Source organism: Triticum aestivum, chromosome 3B (assembly GCF_018294505.1).
Source record: "Triticum aestivum cultivar Chinese Spring chromosome 3B, IWGSC CS RefSeq v2.1, whole genome shotgun sequence".
Taxonomy (NCBI): Eukaryota; Viridiplantae; Streptophyta; class Magnoliopsida; order Poales; family Poaceae; genus Triticum; species Triticum aestivum.
This window is the reverse complement of record NC_057801.1, coordinates 358,812,624-358,828,663: the sequence shown is the minus strand read 5'-3', so window position 1 is coordinate 358,828,663 and position 16,040 is coordinate 358,812,624. Positions and strand designations below refer to the sequence as shown.

The following is a 16,040-nucleotide window of genomic DNA, read 5'->3' as shown; positions in this document are numbered from 1 at the left end:
CAATAATAAATTTATTATTTATTTCCTTATTTCATGATAAATGTTTATTATTCATGCTAGAATTGTATTAACCAGAAACATAATACATGTGTGAATACATAGACAAACATAATGTCACTAGTATGCCTCTACTTGACTAGCTCGTTAATCAAAGATGGTTAAGTTTCCTAACCATAGACATGAGTTTTCATTTGATTAACGGGGTCACATCATTAGGAGAATGATGTGATTGACTTGATCCATTCCGTTAGCTTAGCACTTGATCATTTAGTATGTTGTTATTGCTTTCTTCATGACTTATACACGTTCCTATAACTATGAGATTATGCAACTCCCGTTTACCGGAGGAACACTTTGTGTGCTACCAAACGTCACAACGTAACTGGGTGATTATAAAGGTGCTCTACAGGTGTCTTTGAAGGTACTTGTTGGGTTGGCGTATTTCGAGATTAGGATTTGTCACTCCGATTTTCGGAGAGGTATCTCTGGGCCCACTCGGCAATGCACATCACTATAAGCCTTGCAAGCATTGTAACTAATGAGTTAGTTGCATGATGATGTATTACGGAACGAATAAAGAGACTTGCCGGTAACGAGATTGAACTAGGTATTGAGATACCGACGGTCAAATCTCGGGCAAGTAACATACCGATGACAAAGGGAACAACGTATGTTGTTATGCGGTTTGACCGATAAAGATCTTCATAGAATATGTGGGAGCCAATATGAGCATCCAGGTTCCGCTATTGGTTATTGACCGGAGATGTGTCTCGGTCATGTCTACATTGTTCTCGAACCCGTAGGGTCCGCACGCTTAAAGTTTGATGACGGTTATATTATGAGTTTATGTGTTTTGATGTACCGAAGGTAGTTCGGAGTCCCGAATGAGATCGGGGACATGACAAGGAGTCTCGAAATGGTCGAGACGTAAAGATCGATATATTGGACGACTACATTCGGACATCAGAAAGGTTCTGAGTGATTCGGGTATTTTTCGGAGTACCGGAGAGTTACGGGAATTCGCCGGGGAGTATATGGGCCTTATTGGGCTTTAGGGGAAAGAGAAAGGAGAGGTTGGGCCCCCCCAAGGCCTAGTCCGAATTGGACTAGGGGGAGAGGCTGCGCCCCCTCCTTCCTTCTCTTCTCTCTCCCCTTTCCTTTGACTCCTACTCCTACTACTTGGAAGAGGGGAATCCTACTCCCGGTGGGAGTAGGACTCCTCCTAGGGCGCGCCATAGAGAGGGCCGGCCCTCCCCCTCCTCCACTCCTTTATATACGGGGAGGGGGGCACCCCTTGGAGACACAACAATTGGTCTCTTGATCTCTTAGCCATGTGTGGTGCCCCCCTCCACCATAGTCCTCCTCGATAATATTGTAGCGGTGCTTAGGCGAAGCCCTGCGACGATAGAACATCAAGATCGTCACCACACCTTCGTGTTGACGGAACTCTCCCTCGACACTCGGCTAGATCGGAGTTCGAGGGACGTCATCGAGCTGAACGTGTGCTAGAACTCGGAGGTGCCATAGTTTTGGTGCTTGATCGGTCGGGCCGTGAAGACGTACGACTACATCAACCACGTTGTTCTAACGCTTCCGCTTTCGGTCTACGAGGGTGTGTGGACAACACTCTCCCCTCTCATTGCTATGCATCACCATGATCTTGCGTGTGCGTAGGATTTTTTTTAAAATTACTATGTTCCCCAACAGTAGTAGCTCATGGAAGTCGCAGACTTGAGCTTTGGGAGCTTCTCTTGAGTGTGGTCTTGAGGTGCTTGTTGGCGAAGATGCCGTATGTCCGTAGGCGAAGATGCCTTGAAGTCACTTGGCGAAGATGCCAAGGGAGATGGTGAAGTCGTTGAGCGGTTGTTTGTGTTGAGCCCATGACCTTCACGTTCTTATTGGTGATGGTGTCGATGCCGATGTGATCTTGCCGGAGATGGTAGCTCGGAAGGATGTGCTCTTGAGCGTCTTCACGAAGATGAGGAAGATCGCTTGTAGGACTTGATGATGGCTTTGATCTCCTCCATTTGAGCTTGCATCTTGGCGTCGGAGTTGTTTTTCGTGGCATCGAACTCATCATTGTTGTAGACCGAAGGTGAAATGCCTTGCCTATCCATCACAAGACTCGAGTAGAGGTGAGTAGGAAATGAGATAAACAATACCAAGTTGCCTTTTCCCAAAGTTGAGGATGTATCCCGTTTCACTCAATGTGAAATGAGAGAATAGTGGAATTGGTACCGGACTTGTTCACTCACACCTATCAAGTAAAGCTTATGGTGGAGCTCGGTGAGGATAGTGGCACAAAAAATTGATGCAAAAAGTTAGCAAGAGTCAGTAATGTTGAAATAGATTCACAAATTTGCAAGTGAAACCAGTAGACCAATAGCAATGAATGGCACACGGAAACACACACATGGATAGATAAATGGGGTCGTGCAACCAAGGAATGAGCACAAAATGTGGAGTCCACGGAAAACGCTCGTGTTGCACAACTTAAGAGAGACGCTAGCACGATTGCTCAATAGGCGGATACGACACTTGTGCACAACCTATTAAGATGCAAAATAGATAAACTTTCTATCCCAAGTATGCTATGTATGTAAGTTCCGGTGCTTTAGCACAAGATGATCCAAGATGATCGGATATGATACTATATGATATATTGTGATGCTATGGCTATTGCTTACAAGCTCTTTGTTCAGTCTTTTTCTTTGCTTAAAAGCTTTTTTTTATATGGCCACTTTTGCACAATGCACAAACCAAGATAGCAATAGTGTATATGCGGGAAAAAACTTGTGACACAAGGATGATATGATGATACCAATATGATATAGTATATATGCAATGGAAGGTATGGATCACTAATGTGCACAAGTAACGTTGCCGACAATACTCAAATGGCTAGTCTCGATAGGCAAGTAACGCAAAAATGGGCTAGGGGTTATCAATGCAATTGCAAGGGGAAATATACAATGGTGTCGTCGAGGTTACCGTCCGTGTCGATGATGAGAGGCGGGTGTTGTCGATGTCAACCCGTTCCTAATTAGCCGAAACACCTTAGGAAATGGAAAAACCACAACTCAAAATCTCAAGGACACAAGTCAAATGGTGGTGGTGGTTGATGAAGAAGCAACCATCCCTAAGTAGCCGAAACACCTTAGGAGACTCGAATCACTACTCAAGCAACCACTAATGCTATGGCAAACAAAAAGGGTTAGGTTGCAGAAATCGATGGTGGTGTAGCGGAGAATGTGGTGAAAGTCCTAGGCAAAGATGCCAAAGTTTCAAAATTTTGATGGAGTCAAATGGTGTTGGTGGTATTTTTGTGGAATGGGGGATGTCAATAGCTTCAAAACGAGCTGAAGAACGTCAAAATTGGACTTCGAATGAATTAATTATGGCCGAAACAAGAATGAGGTGAAGTCAAATATCTATAGGTAGCGGACGTCCGGAAATGGACGGATGTCTGGTCGCCGGACGTCCGGTCGGGTCAGAAATCCGCTAATTTTCTTCTGTAATAGGATGCCGGACGTCCGGTAAGTAGCGTATGTCCGGTGGTTCCTGGGGCTCCGAACGTCCGGTAAAGTGGCGATCGTCCGGTGGGTCGGGGTGAACGCGGGATTTGAGCTCCGGGACGCGATTTTGGGCGGAATTTGGGGATTTGGGGGTCAAATTGATGAGATTTCATGGATGAAAGACGGGGAAACTTGGGGAAATGCTAGATCCACTCGAAACCAAGCAAATCCATGGATCAAAATCAACAAAACATCATCAAACCAACAAATCACAAAAAAATTTGGGGCTATTTTGGTGGGGATTTTCGAAATTTAGGACGAAATCAAGCAAAAGAAGGCTAGAAAACGGCGGGAGGGACTCCATATACGTGATAAACGTTGCTCATGATACCATATGATACGGGGCTAACCCGGTGTAGGTCGATCTTTCACGATTGGAGTGGGATCCCTCGAAGAACACGAAGAACATGGGAAAGAACGGGGAGAAATCACAAGGGGAAACACTCAAGAACCAGTCCAATCACACATCCACTAGATAATCAAACACACAAGATCCATAAGGTACATGAACAACAAAGGGAAAGATACAAGGTAAGGTTCATCTCCAAGAGAAGGTCTTGATGGTATCCTAGACGGATCTTCCCGTGAGGGGTCTTGATGATATCCCGCAGGATCTTCTCACATGGAGGTCTTGAACTCCATGGGAGTGGTAGTCTCTCTCTCTCAAGAGTAGAGGTAGGAGTAAAGCTCACATAAGAATGAGCTATCATATTTGCTAACCCTGGCTAGGAGGAGGCGGAGGTCTATTTATAGTTTTAGTGCAAAAGAGGGGGCGAAGTGAAGGGGTACATGGGCTTCAGCCCAAAACTGCGCGCAGACAGGGATCGGTCGGCCGGTGGGTGGCGGACGTCCGGTGTCTCAGGAGCGACCGATTGTCCACTAGAACTGTTCTGTGAAGGGACACCGGTCGTCCGGTATCTTTGGACTTCCGTTAATATTACCGGTCGTTCGGTGGGGGCCGGATGTCCGCTCGCTGGGAGGTGTTGTAGCTGGCATTGGCTGGGCTTCAGGCGCCGGTCGTCCGGAGGGGACCGGACGTCCGCTCGTTGTAGCTTCTTTGGCAGCTCTTCTTCTTGCGTCTTTGTTTCCACGCTTCCCTCGCGGATGGTGTAGGCGTTCCTTGGTGCTTGCACTCCTCCTCGTTGTCCGTGAAGCTCCAACGATACCTATGCATGCACACGAGTGGAGTGTCAACTAGTATACCATCCTCCAAGGGGTCAAGTGAACACGTGTAAAGGAGAAGATTCACCTTTATGTATGAGAAGTAGAGGTCGCACGTGTCGCTGGCTGATAGAGGCAAAGGTGTCCCGTCTTTCGTTGAGATGGTGATTGTCGTTTTGGAGGAGTAGACTTTGACGATCCGACTACGTACGTGCGAGGACGTCACGCCTTAGCAATCGCTAAACCAACTCCGAGAGGTATTGACCACGCCGGAGCATGATCAACCTGACCACGAGGGTCTATTTCCTGCGAGCAAACGAAGAACAAGCAAGAAACTGAGATTGCAATCTGGATATTGCGAATATAAGATGAAAGCTTTATTGATCAAGATGGGGTTCTGTGACGTCTTGGTCTGGTCGTTGAACACAAACGAAGTACACGAAGTTGCAACTATGACAAACTTTTAATCTAAACAAAACCCAAAGTCTAAACGATGCCCTAAGTGCTGTATATATCGAGGAAGAGGGGGGGGGGATTCGTGGCCCTTAAGGGAGGGGTCCGAAACCAACCCTAACTCTTGCTTCCCCACACATACGGACTCTAAAAACAGCCTATAATCAAGTATTTCAAAAAATACATGGGCCTGGCCCAATAATAAGGTGACACAAGACCTAGAATAGCCTCTGGACGAAAATTATGAAGTAGCATCTTGTATATTTCGTCCAAGGCTTCGTGCACTCATTATGGTGGCTTCAACGTCCTGAAATCATCACTTGTAACTCTGTTCTTGTTCCCCTTGCGTATGCCATCATCTCCATGCTTGTTCTTGCTCCAATGTTCATCCTTCTCCAAGCTAGGCCCTTCATTTGTGAGCAAAACAAATGTATCCAATTTAGGCAACATCATATTCTCATGAACATTAGAATCGTTACCAAGAAATGAAAGTACCTTGTAATTTAATTGGCGTGTGCGAGCTCTAGTAATTAGTCTAGTATGTATAGCAGCAGGGGCTGTGGGTGTAACAATGGTATTGCTGTCCTCATCACTTGACAAACGGACTCTTGACTTAGTGATGTCCGTAGGATGCTCCGCATCAATAATGGATCTGAACATATAAATCTTCCACCAAATAAACAATATAGTAATCAACTACAAGATGTAATCAACACTACTAGTCACCCACATGTACCAATCTGAGGTTCAGGTGCAAAGATTGAACACAAGAGATGAACCAGGGTTTGAGATGAGACGGTGCTGTTGAAGATGTTGATGGAGATTGGCCTCCCAAAGATGAGAGGGTTGTTGGTGATGACGATGACTTTGATTTTCCCCCTCTAGAAGGGAAGTTCCCCCGGCGGAATCGTTCCGCCGGAGGGCAAAAGTGCTCCTGCCCAAGTTCTGCCTCGAGATGGCGGCGCTCCGTCCCGAAAGTCCCCCTCTTATTTTTTCTAGGTGAAAAGACCTCATATACCAAAAGATGAGCAGCAAAGGTGGGCTGGGCTGCCCACCACCCACCAGGGCGCGCCTGGGGGCCTGACGCGCCCTGGTGTCTTGTGGGCACCAGGTGTCCCCCCTCGGGTAGTTCTTTTCTTCAATATTTATTAAATATTCTAAAGTAATTCTCCGTGAAATTTTAGCTCATTTGGAGATGCGCAGAATAAGTATCTCTGACATAGCTTTTTCAGTTCGAGAATTCCAGCTGCCGGTATTCTTCCTCTTGGTGTAAACCTTGCATATTATGAGCGAAAATACATTAGAATACTCCATAAAGCATTATGATGCATAAAAACACTATAAATAAATAGTAGGAAAACATGATGCAAAATGGACGTATCACTTAGATGCAAGAACATAAAAAAGCTAATCTATAAATGACAGTATACAATTTTGTAACCAATAAGTAAATTAAGGGGAAAAAGCAAAATACCAAATTTGGTGAAAAAGGTATCTCTGAGATATACCAGACATGAAGGTCTTGTATATCTCTTTTGATCATCGAAATGGCGATAAAAAGAGATATACCAAACAACAAGACACATACACAAATCCATCAAGGTAGATCTAAAAACACGTATCTTACCACTGAATCTACGAAATCAAAGTGAAACATCATGAGATAACATACCAAATCTAACAAGAACTGTTGGGGAACGTAGTAATTTCAAAAAAATTCCTACGTACACGCAAGATCATGGTGATGGCATAGCAACGAGAGGAGAGAATGTTGTCCACGTACCCTCGTAGACCGTAAGCGGAAGCGTTATGACAACGCGGTTGATGTAGTCGTACGTCTTCACGATCCGACCGATCCAAGTACCGAACGTACGGCACCTCCGAGTTCAGCACACGTTCAGCTCGATGACGATCCCCGGGCTCCGAGCCAGCAAAGCTTTGGGGATGAGTTCCGTCAGCACGACGGCGTGGTGACGATGATGATGCTCTACGGGCGCAGGGCTTCACCAAAACTCCGCGACGATATGACCGAGGTGGAATATGGTGGAGGGGGGCACCGCACACGACTAAAGAACGATTCGTAGATCAACTTGTGTGTCTATGGGGTGCCCCCTGCCCCCGTATAAAAAGGAGTGGAGGAGGGGAGGACCGGCCCTCTCTATGGCGCGCCCTAGGGGAGTCCTACTCCCACCGGGAGTAGGATTCCCCCTTTCCTAGTCCAACTAGGAGTCCTTCCAAGTAGTAGGAGTAGGAGACAAGGAAGGGGAAGATAGAAGGGAAGGAAGGAGGGGGTGCGGCCCCTCCCCTTAGTCCAATTCAGACTAGGCCATGGGGGGGGGGGGCGCGGCCTGCCCTAGGCAGCCCCTCTCTCTTTCCCGTATGGCCCAATAAGGCCCAATACTTCTCCCCGACGAATTCCCGTAACTCTCCGGTACTCCGATAAATACCCGAATCACTCGGAACCTTTCCGAACATCGAATATAGTCGTCCAATATATCGATCTTTACATCTCGACCATTTCGAGACTCCTCGTCATGTCCCCGATCTCATCCGGGACTCCGAACTCCTTCGGTACATCAAAACTCATAAACTCATAATATAACTGTCATCGTAACGTTAAGCGTGCGGACCCTACGGGTTCGAGAACTATGTAGACATGACCTAGAACTATTCTTGGTCAATAACCAATAGCGGAACCTGGATGCCCATATTGACTCCTACATATTCTACGAAGATCTTTATCGGCCAAACCGCATAACAACATACGTTGTTCCCTTTGTCATCGGTATGTTACTTGCCCGAGATTCGATCGTCGGTATCCAATACCTAGTTCAATCTCGTTACCGGCAAGTCTCTTTACTCGTTACGTAATGCATCATTCCGTAACTAACTCATTAGCTACATTGCTTGCAAGGCTTATAGTGATGTGCATTACCGAGAGGGCCTAGAGATACCTCTCCGACAATCGGAGTGACAAAACCTAATCTCGAAATATGCCAACCCAACATGTACCTTCGGAGACACCTGTAGTACTCCTTTATAATCACCCAGTTACGTTGTGATGTTTGGTAGCACCCAAAGTGTTCCTCCGGTAAATGGGAGTTGCATAATCTCATAGTTACAGGAACATGTATAAATCATGAAGAAAGCAATAGCAATATACTAAACGATCAAGTGCTAGGCTAACGGAATGGGTCATGTCAATCACATCATTCTCCTAATGATTTGATCCCATTAATCAAATGACAACACATGTCTATGGTTAGGAAACATAACCATCTTTGATTAATGAGCTAGTCAAGTAGAGGCATACTAGTGATGTTGTGTTTGTCTATTTATTCACACATGTATCATGTTTCCGGTTAATACAATTCTAGCATGAATAATAAACATTTATCATGATATGAGGAAATAAATAATAACTTTATTATTGCCTCTAGGGCATATTTCCTTCAAGAACAACTAGTTAGTGATTTTAGACTGTATATAGATTGATGTAAGAACCGATTCAGTAAACATTAAGTTGATATTTGATTGAGTTGAAAACTGCAAGAACCCCTCCCAGTTTACCCAAGAAAAGTCCCTGCCCGAAAGTATAATGGGGGAATAAAGTGAAAAAGTGAAATCAAGCAAATAGGAGAACTAACCAACAGGAGAAAAACGATGAAATTGACATACAAGCCCAATGAAAAGAGGCGGCGATGCAGGGAAGAACACAGGGTGGAGGAACAATAATTTTGGTTAAAACACCAAAAAGGTCAAGGACAAGAGTGAAAAGAGAAAAATCAGAAACCGCGAAAGTGATAACCAAAAAACGTGATGTGATCGCCTCTCCTTCCACCATGTGTCGAGCGGGGAGCGTAGCGGAGAATCTCCTCGACATGCGACGTCCCGCCACTTGTCACGCTTGGAAGCCACGAGCGATAATACCCAAGGGTACCATTTAAGTAGTTATTTCGGTTCCAAAAAAAGTAGTTATTTTGGTTTTTTTACTAGCAGTGGCATGAATTTTTTGCTGGGATGATTATGCATGTTTTTTTTAGGATAGGATGATTATGCACGTGTTTGGTCAAGGTGCAAACGCGCGGTGATTGGGTGGCTCTCCTCCGCTTGCAACCTACCCTAAAAACATGGTTAATAGTATAGCCAGCTGCTGGTTATAAGCCAGTGCCATGTCATTTACAGCTCATTTTATAGTCAACATGTACAATAGTAGATAAAAAAGTGTACTACTGTTTTATTATGTGGCCCACCTTTTATTCTCACAAAGTGCCCAAGAGCACGTGCTTGAGCTAGCTCTTCACGAAGAGCCCGCTTACCTTTTCTCACCTCTTCTCTTTCCTCCAACTAAATAGAAATATACTAATTTATTCCTTATAACCTGCTAACTCAGCTCTATTGTACTTGCTGTAAGCTGGGCTTCTCTGGGCTTGAGCTCGTTTCGAACTCGACCGTCGCAAAATTTCACATCACAATAAAAGGCGAGGTAGACTCGGAAAATTAGGTCAAAAAGTAGGAAGAGAAACGCGATAGCCCCTCGCCTCGCCGCCGCCGCCGAGCAGCGCACCTGCCCTTCCGCCGGCGAATCCGCTCGTGCCCTAGCCGGAGACTAGGTATTGGCGCAGATCTGCCGGCAGCGATGTCGGGAACCGCGGCCCCACGGTACGCGCCGGACGACCCTACGGTGCCGAAGCCGTGGCGCGGGCTGGTGGACGGCACCACCGGCTACCTCTACTACTGGAATCCGGATACCAACGTCACCCAGTACGAGAAGCCCGTGCCGCCGGAAGCTCAGCTCCCGCCGCCCCCGCCTCTCCCGCCTCCTCCTCCGCGCGCCCGCGGCCGGGACCGTCGAGACCGTTCCCGTTCTCGCTCCCGCTCCCGTTCTCGCACACCGCCTCGGCGTGAACACCGGGACCGCGACCGCGACCGCGACAGGCGCCGTCACGACGAGCACGACTCGTTCAAGCCGTCGTCGTCCCATCACCATCTTCCTCCGGCTGCCACCATCATCCCTACCGCCGCAGCTGATGATCCATCAGCCGAAGCATACCGCCGTCGCCATGAGATCACAGTCATCGTAAGGATCTCGCAGCTATCCTCGTGTTACCTCATAGCATGTTTGTGTTACACATCTCATAGCATGTTCGTTACTCAGTATCTATTTTTTTTGTTTGGTCTGTGATGCAGGGGGATAACGTGCCGGCTCCCATAACTGAGTTTGACTCTGGTGTCATCCCGCTTGATATACTCAAGGAGGTATGCATAAGTTTGGTGATGAATTATCACCCAAGGTCTAACACTAACCCAAAAGAGTTTGATAAGGGTCAGCATGTTGGATCACGGGGATGCGCTCTTCTTTATCTTTATCTGTTTGATTGATTGTTCTAAATCAGGGACGCTTGCGAGTCAGTTACTTATCTACATCTCTGTGGCAGATGCGATATTCGCTCCAAGGTGGAGCTAATGTCGCACCCTGCTTCGTGCGCCCTCGTCCAGTCTGTAATTTCGACGGGCTGAGGGCGGATGTCGTTGATGGAGCTGCCAAGGGTGGGTGGACACCCCAGGCGGCTTGCTCCCTGCTAAGGGGGCTGCCCATGGTCTAAAAGGCCATCTACGTCGGCTGACGCTGATTTGTTTCTCCGCGTACGGTTCCTGGTAAAGGCTCCTCACATGGATGGCAGGCCTCTTCTGGGGGCTATGGAGATCTCACCCAGGCTGAAGGCCTCCAAATGCCTGACCAATGGAAGGGGCCTGTGGATGAACGATCCATGGCTGAGCGAGCCTGTCTCCAGGGATTCTGTTAGAGCTTTTCTACTTCGCCCTGTTTCCACACTTTGTGGATCTGTTCTCTTCCGTACGGCCTTAAATTGACTTCACACATTGTTGATTCTTTGTTGTTTTCACTATATAGAGTAACTAGAGTTTCAGTGGGAGCTGTAGCAGATGTAGGTGCATCACATTAACCATATTCTTTTGGTGTCCTTATTTTGTTTGCCTTTGCCTTCCGTTCCCCTTTCTTTTTTCCAGATACAACGCGCCGGATTCCCAAGTCCAACGCCTATCCAAGCCCAGTCCTGGCCAATTGCCTTGCTCAATCAAGATGTTGTAGCTATTGCCAAGACAGGATCTGGAAAAACTCTCGGGTATTTGCTTCCTGGCTTTATGCATATAAAGCGTATGCAGAACAGCACAAGGTCTGGCCCAACAGTGTTAGTTTTGGCACCTACCAGAGAGCTCGCAACACAGATTTTGGAAGAAGCTGTGAAATTTGGCAGATCATCAAGAATTTCTTCTACGGTGAGTTTTCTTTGCCTTGCTTCTTCCTGGATTATATGTTCATCATCTGATCCTTTGTTCTTGGTCTCTTCTTAGTGCCTTTATGGCGGTGCTCCTAAAGGGCCCCAGTTAAGAGATTTAGAAAGAGGGGTTGATGTTGTTGTTGCAACACCTGGAAGGTTGAATGACATTCTAGAAATGCGGAAAATAAGCCTAAAGCAGGTCTCGTACCTTGTTCTAGACGAGGCTGACCGCATGCTAGATATGGGGTTTGAACCACAAATACGAAAAATAGTAAGAGACATACCTTCTGGTCGGCAAACTCTTATGTACACTGCTACTTGGCCCAAGGAAGTCCGAAGAATTGCAGATGAGCTTCTTGTTCACCCTGTTCAGGTGACCATTGGAAGTGTGGATGAGCTTGTTGCTAATAAAGCTATTACTCAGGTACGCGACTTGCTTTGTACACTGCACTGATGATACTTGGAAATATCTTCTTTTTTTTTCCTTTCACCAAGTACATATCTTTTAATTTTCTGTTCTGTTCTGTCTTCTGCTCCTGTGTTCTGCTCCTGTTGCTCTGCCAGCATGTGGAGGTGGTCACTCCCTCAGAAAAGCTTTGGCGTCTGGAGCAAATATTGCGATCCCATGATTCAGGTTCCAAGATACTAATATTCTGTACCACCAAGAGAATGTGCGACCAACTATCAAGGACACTCAATAGGCAATTTGGAGCGGCTGCCATTCATGGTGACAAGTCTCAAAATGAAAGAGAGAAGGTCCTGAGTCAATTTAGATCTGGACGATCTCCTATTTTGGTGGCTACAGATGTTGCGGCACGAGGTTTAGACATCAAAGATATCAGGTTAGTCAATAATATTATTCTAATGATTTTATTGCTATATTGGTGCTGCTTCATGTATTTATATGACATACTCCCTCCGTCCGTCCCAAAATAAGTGTCTCAACTTTGTACTAAGCTTGAGACACTATTTTGGGACAGTGGGAGTATTTGAATGTCTAAATGGGGCTAAAGAATGGTTCCCTTGCGACCCATGGTAGCAGAAGTGCATGACAAGGATACCTAAAATTTCAGTAGATAGCATGTGTTTTTGGTTGTGTCCAAAACCTGTGCTACCAATGTTTGGTCGTTACCAAAACTTAGGTCCTTAATGGGATTGCAATTTTTCCGGCATGTTCATGCCCCTTTGCCCATTCTAGTTCATATGCGCCGCCATTTTTTCTGGCTCGGTAGGCCTTTGCTTAAACCAATCAGGCCCTAAACAAGGAAGTGCAGTCAATATGCCCTCAGAAGCTATTCATTATCATGGCATGTCCAGCTGTATATTTGCTGAAATTATTCTGGATTTAAGTTCATATAACTAGTGCAAATGTACACACAGAATCTTGAAGAAAGCTGTTGTTTAAATCAGTATTGTTCTGATCTTTACCACCAGTGCTTCAAATCTCAGAAATGATCTCACAATATCCTCTTGCTTTCTTGACATAGGGTTGTGATCAACTATGACTTCCCCACTGGTGTTGAGGACTATGTTCACAGGATTGGCAGGACAGGAAGGGCTGGTGCCACTGGTTTGGCCTATACGTTTTTGTGTGATCAGGATTCAAAATATGCCGCCGACCTAATTAAAATCCTGGAAGGGGCAGACCAAGATGTTCCTCCTGAACTGTTAGACATGGTCTCTCGGGGTGGGCGTGGTAGGAAACGTAACAAATGGGCAACCCGCTCTGAGAGGGGTGGTGGTTCACGCCCTGAACTGGATTCAAGGTATGGTGGCAGGTTAGAGGGTAGTCGCGGTGGACGTGGAAAGGATGATTATGGTGGCCGTAGCAGGTTCGTTCTGTCCCTTCCATTTTGTTTTCTGCAATTGCTGAAGAAAACAGAGTTTGGGTCTTGTTAGTGTTAACCGAAGTAATTCGAGATTATAAATTCTTTCGTCGTTGTTGTTCGGTAGTTTGTGTTCCTGAGCCAAGGACCATGGTCTTTACAATGTTGCTGATGTTTGCAGGAATGATCACGGCGGGTCTCGCAGGTCTGCTAGAGGTCGCAGCAGAAGCCTTAGCAGGAGTGACAGTGATAGGCGCAGCCCAAGCCCCAAGAGACGGCGCCATGATGTGCAGTCTAGCCGTAGCAGGACTAGAAGTCGGAGTCGGAGCAGGAGCAGGAGCAGGAGCAGGAGCAGAAACAAGAGCAGGAATAGGAGCCGGAGCAGGAGTTACACTAGGAATCGTCGTGCTAGCCGCAGCAGGAGTCGTAGCCCTGGCGCTAGACGCAGGCCTGAAAGAAGAGCTGGCTCTGGGTCTACACGTCCTGACTCTGCCCACCCAGTGGAGAAGAAAAGCTCACCCAATGCTCACCCTTCAAATGACCACAGGAGCCGCAGTGTCGACCCTTCAAATGACTATCAGGCGGAGGATGGGAAGATGGGAAAGGTTGATCTGGATCGGTCGCCCAGTCCGCAGGAGCAGGATGACAAGTCTGCTCCATATAGTTCTGTGTATAATGGCGAAGGAGGCAGGGGGTCAATGAGCCCTAATGGCGAGCCAGTGGTGGATGCTAAACCTGTGGAAGTCTCTGTGAGCAGCAAGAAGAGGGAGGATGAAGAGGAAGGTATGATTGATGAAGAGGGAGAGGAGGGTATGATAGCCGATGATGACCCTCGCGCAAGTGCAGCTGTGCAAAACGGTGGTGATAAGTGACAAGGCTTTGAACAATGAATTTGCTATTCTACAAACAATCCATGTTAAGACTTTTATGATTGAGCTGTTGTTTGTTATGTAACATTGAGCTTTCATTTGCTGTTTGTTATGAACCAGAGTCCAAGATCGTTGTTTGTTATGTCGACTTGTTTGAACAGCAATTCTTTTTGTTGATTTATTATGGGGAAACGCTTCTCATCAGTAGTCTGGTAGGATGATTTCGTCAGACCGGTCGCGCGACGTCGATGCGTTTTTAATCTCCCGCATGTCCCTGGCGCAGATGAACGCCAAGCTCGCGATGTCCTCGCCGCCCCAGCTCCGTCCGCCAGGAACAAGGCCTCTTCCGACGTGGCCGTGAGATCCACCGTTCTACAGTCTGGTATGGTGGCTGCTGTCAGGATCAGAGCTATGATCTAAGCAATTTAACGCACACACCAGGAAATTTAGTGGAAGAACAGAGCGATTTGCTACGGTTCTTGTTGAGAATTTGGGGAAAGTAGGTACAGCACGCCACAGGCGGCTAGGGTTTTCACCCAAATCACAAAGTCATGCCCTCTCACACGCAGGGTTTATAGCCATTACAAGAAGGGAAAAGTGAAAGAAAGCAGAAACAGAGCACATGTGCTTGTCGGATCAGCTACAGCTGTGTCTCAAGCATCGCCCGCCCTTGGATAGCAGATCGACGGAGGAGAGCTGCCCACTTGATCGAACCGTTATCTCCGTTTCAGAGCCACACGATGACAGATCTACGGCTACAGTGACTTCTGGCACGATGAAACAGGGGAATGCTATGAACTGGGCCTGACAATACCCCCCAATTGAAACGGAGCTTGTCCTCAAGTTCTAAAAGATGGAAAAACCTTCTGAATGAATGCAGAGTCTTCTCAAGTAGCTTCTTCCATAGGCATATTGGTCCATTTGACCAGCCACCAAACGACAGGAATACTGATGTTTCCTTGCTTCCTTGGAACCAGAGCTCTTTCCAGCACAGCTTCAGGCTCCACTTTGATGATTCCATCAGGACCAACTAGTGGTAGCATAGGGGAAGGGATGACTGTTGGTCCAATGTGCTTCTTAAGTTGGCTGACATGAAATGTGTCATGCAGCTGACAACCCTCTGGTAGCAGTAATTTATAAGCATGATTTCCAATTCTTTCCATTATTCTGAATGGGCCATACAATTTAGAGTGCAGCTTCATGTGCCTATGCAGGCTGAGAGAAGTATGTCTGTAGGGTTGCAACTTCAAATAGACCATGTCCCCCACTACAAATTCTCTTTCTTTCCTCTTTTTATCTGCAAAAAACTTCATTCTAGATTGAGCTTTCAGCAAATTATGCTTGATCACTTCCAGTGCCACTTCTCTATTATGCAATAGATCCTCATTGTCCTCAAAAATTGCATCAGGCAAGGCAGATTCAGCAATCATAGGGGGAGGAAAACCATACAGGGCCTGAAAGGGTGTCATTTTGAGTGATGTGTGGAAGGAGGTGTTGTACCACCACTCAGCTAGGGATAGCCACCCATGCCACTTCCTGGGTTGTTGGAAACACATGCATCTTAAGTAATTCTCCAAACACTGGTTAACCCTTTCAGTTTGACCATCAGTTTGAGGGTGGTAGCTGGTGCTCAAATGCAACTTGATTTTCAAGGACTTGAACAGTTGCTGCCAAAGATGACTAGTAAAAATTCTGTCTCTGTCAGTGACAATTACTAGGGACATCCCATGCAACCTGAACACATTATCAGCAAATGCTCTTGCAACAGATTGTACTGTAATTGGATGTCTCATAGCAATGAAATGAGAGTACTTGGTGAATCTGTCAACCACCACCAAAATCAAGTTCTTGTGT

At 46.5% G+C, this 16,040-nt stretch overlaps 1 protein-coding gene across 2 annotated transcripts; it reads left to right on the top strand.

The window, feature by feature from the left end:
• The first annotated feature begins 9,681 nt into the window (after positions 1-9,681).
• Positions 9,682-14,328, top strand: LOC123069901 (DEAD-box ATP-dependent RNA helicase 40). 2 transcript variants are annotated; one of them, XM_044492871.1, is made up of 8 exons: positions 10,058-10,269; positions 10,380-10,448; positions 10,628-11,046; positions 11,317-11,489; positions 11,565-11,915; positions 12,056-12,333; positions 12,979-13,323; positions 13,499-14,328. In XM_044492871.1, exons 3-8 carry the CDS (start codon positions 10,863-10,865, stop codon positions 14,187-14,189), a joined length of 2,022 nt encoding a protein of 673 aa, XP_044348806.1. In that variant the 5' UTR covers positions 10,058-10,269; positions 10,380-10,448; positions 10,628-10,862; the 3' UTR covers positions 14,190-14,328. The 2 variants fall into 2 exon arrangements, with proteins under 2 accessions (XP_044348805.1, XP_044348806.1); XM_044492870.1 differs by lacking the exon at positions 10,628-11,046 and having other exon boundaries at positions 9,682-10,269; positions 11,220-11,489.
• The last annotated feature ends 1,712 nt before the right edge of the window (positions 14,329-16,040 follow it).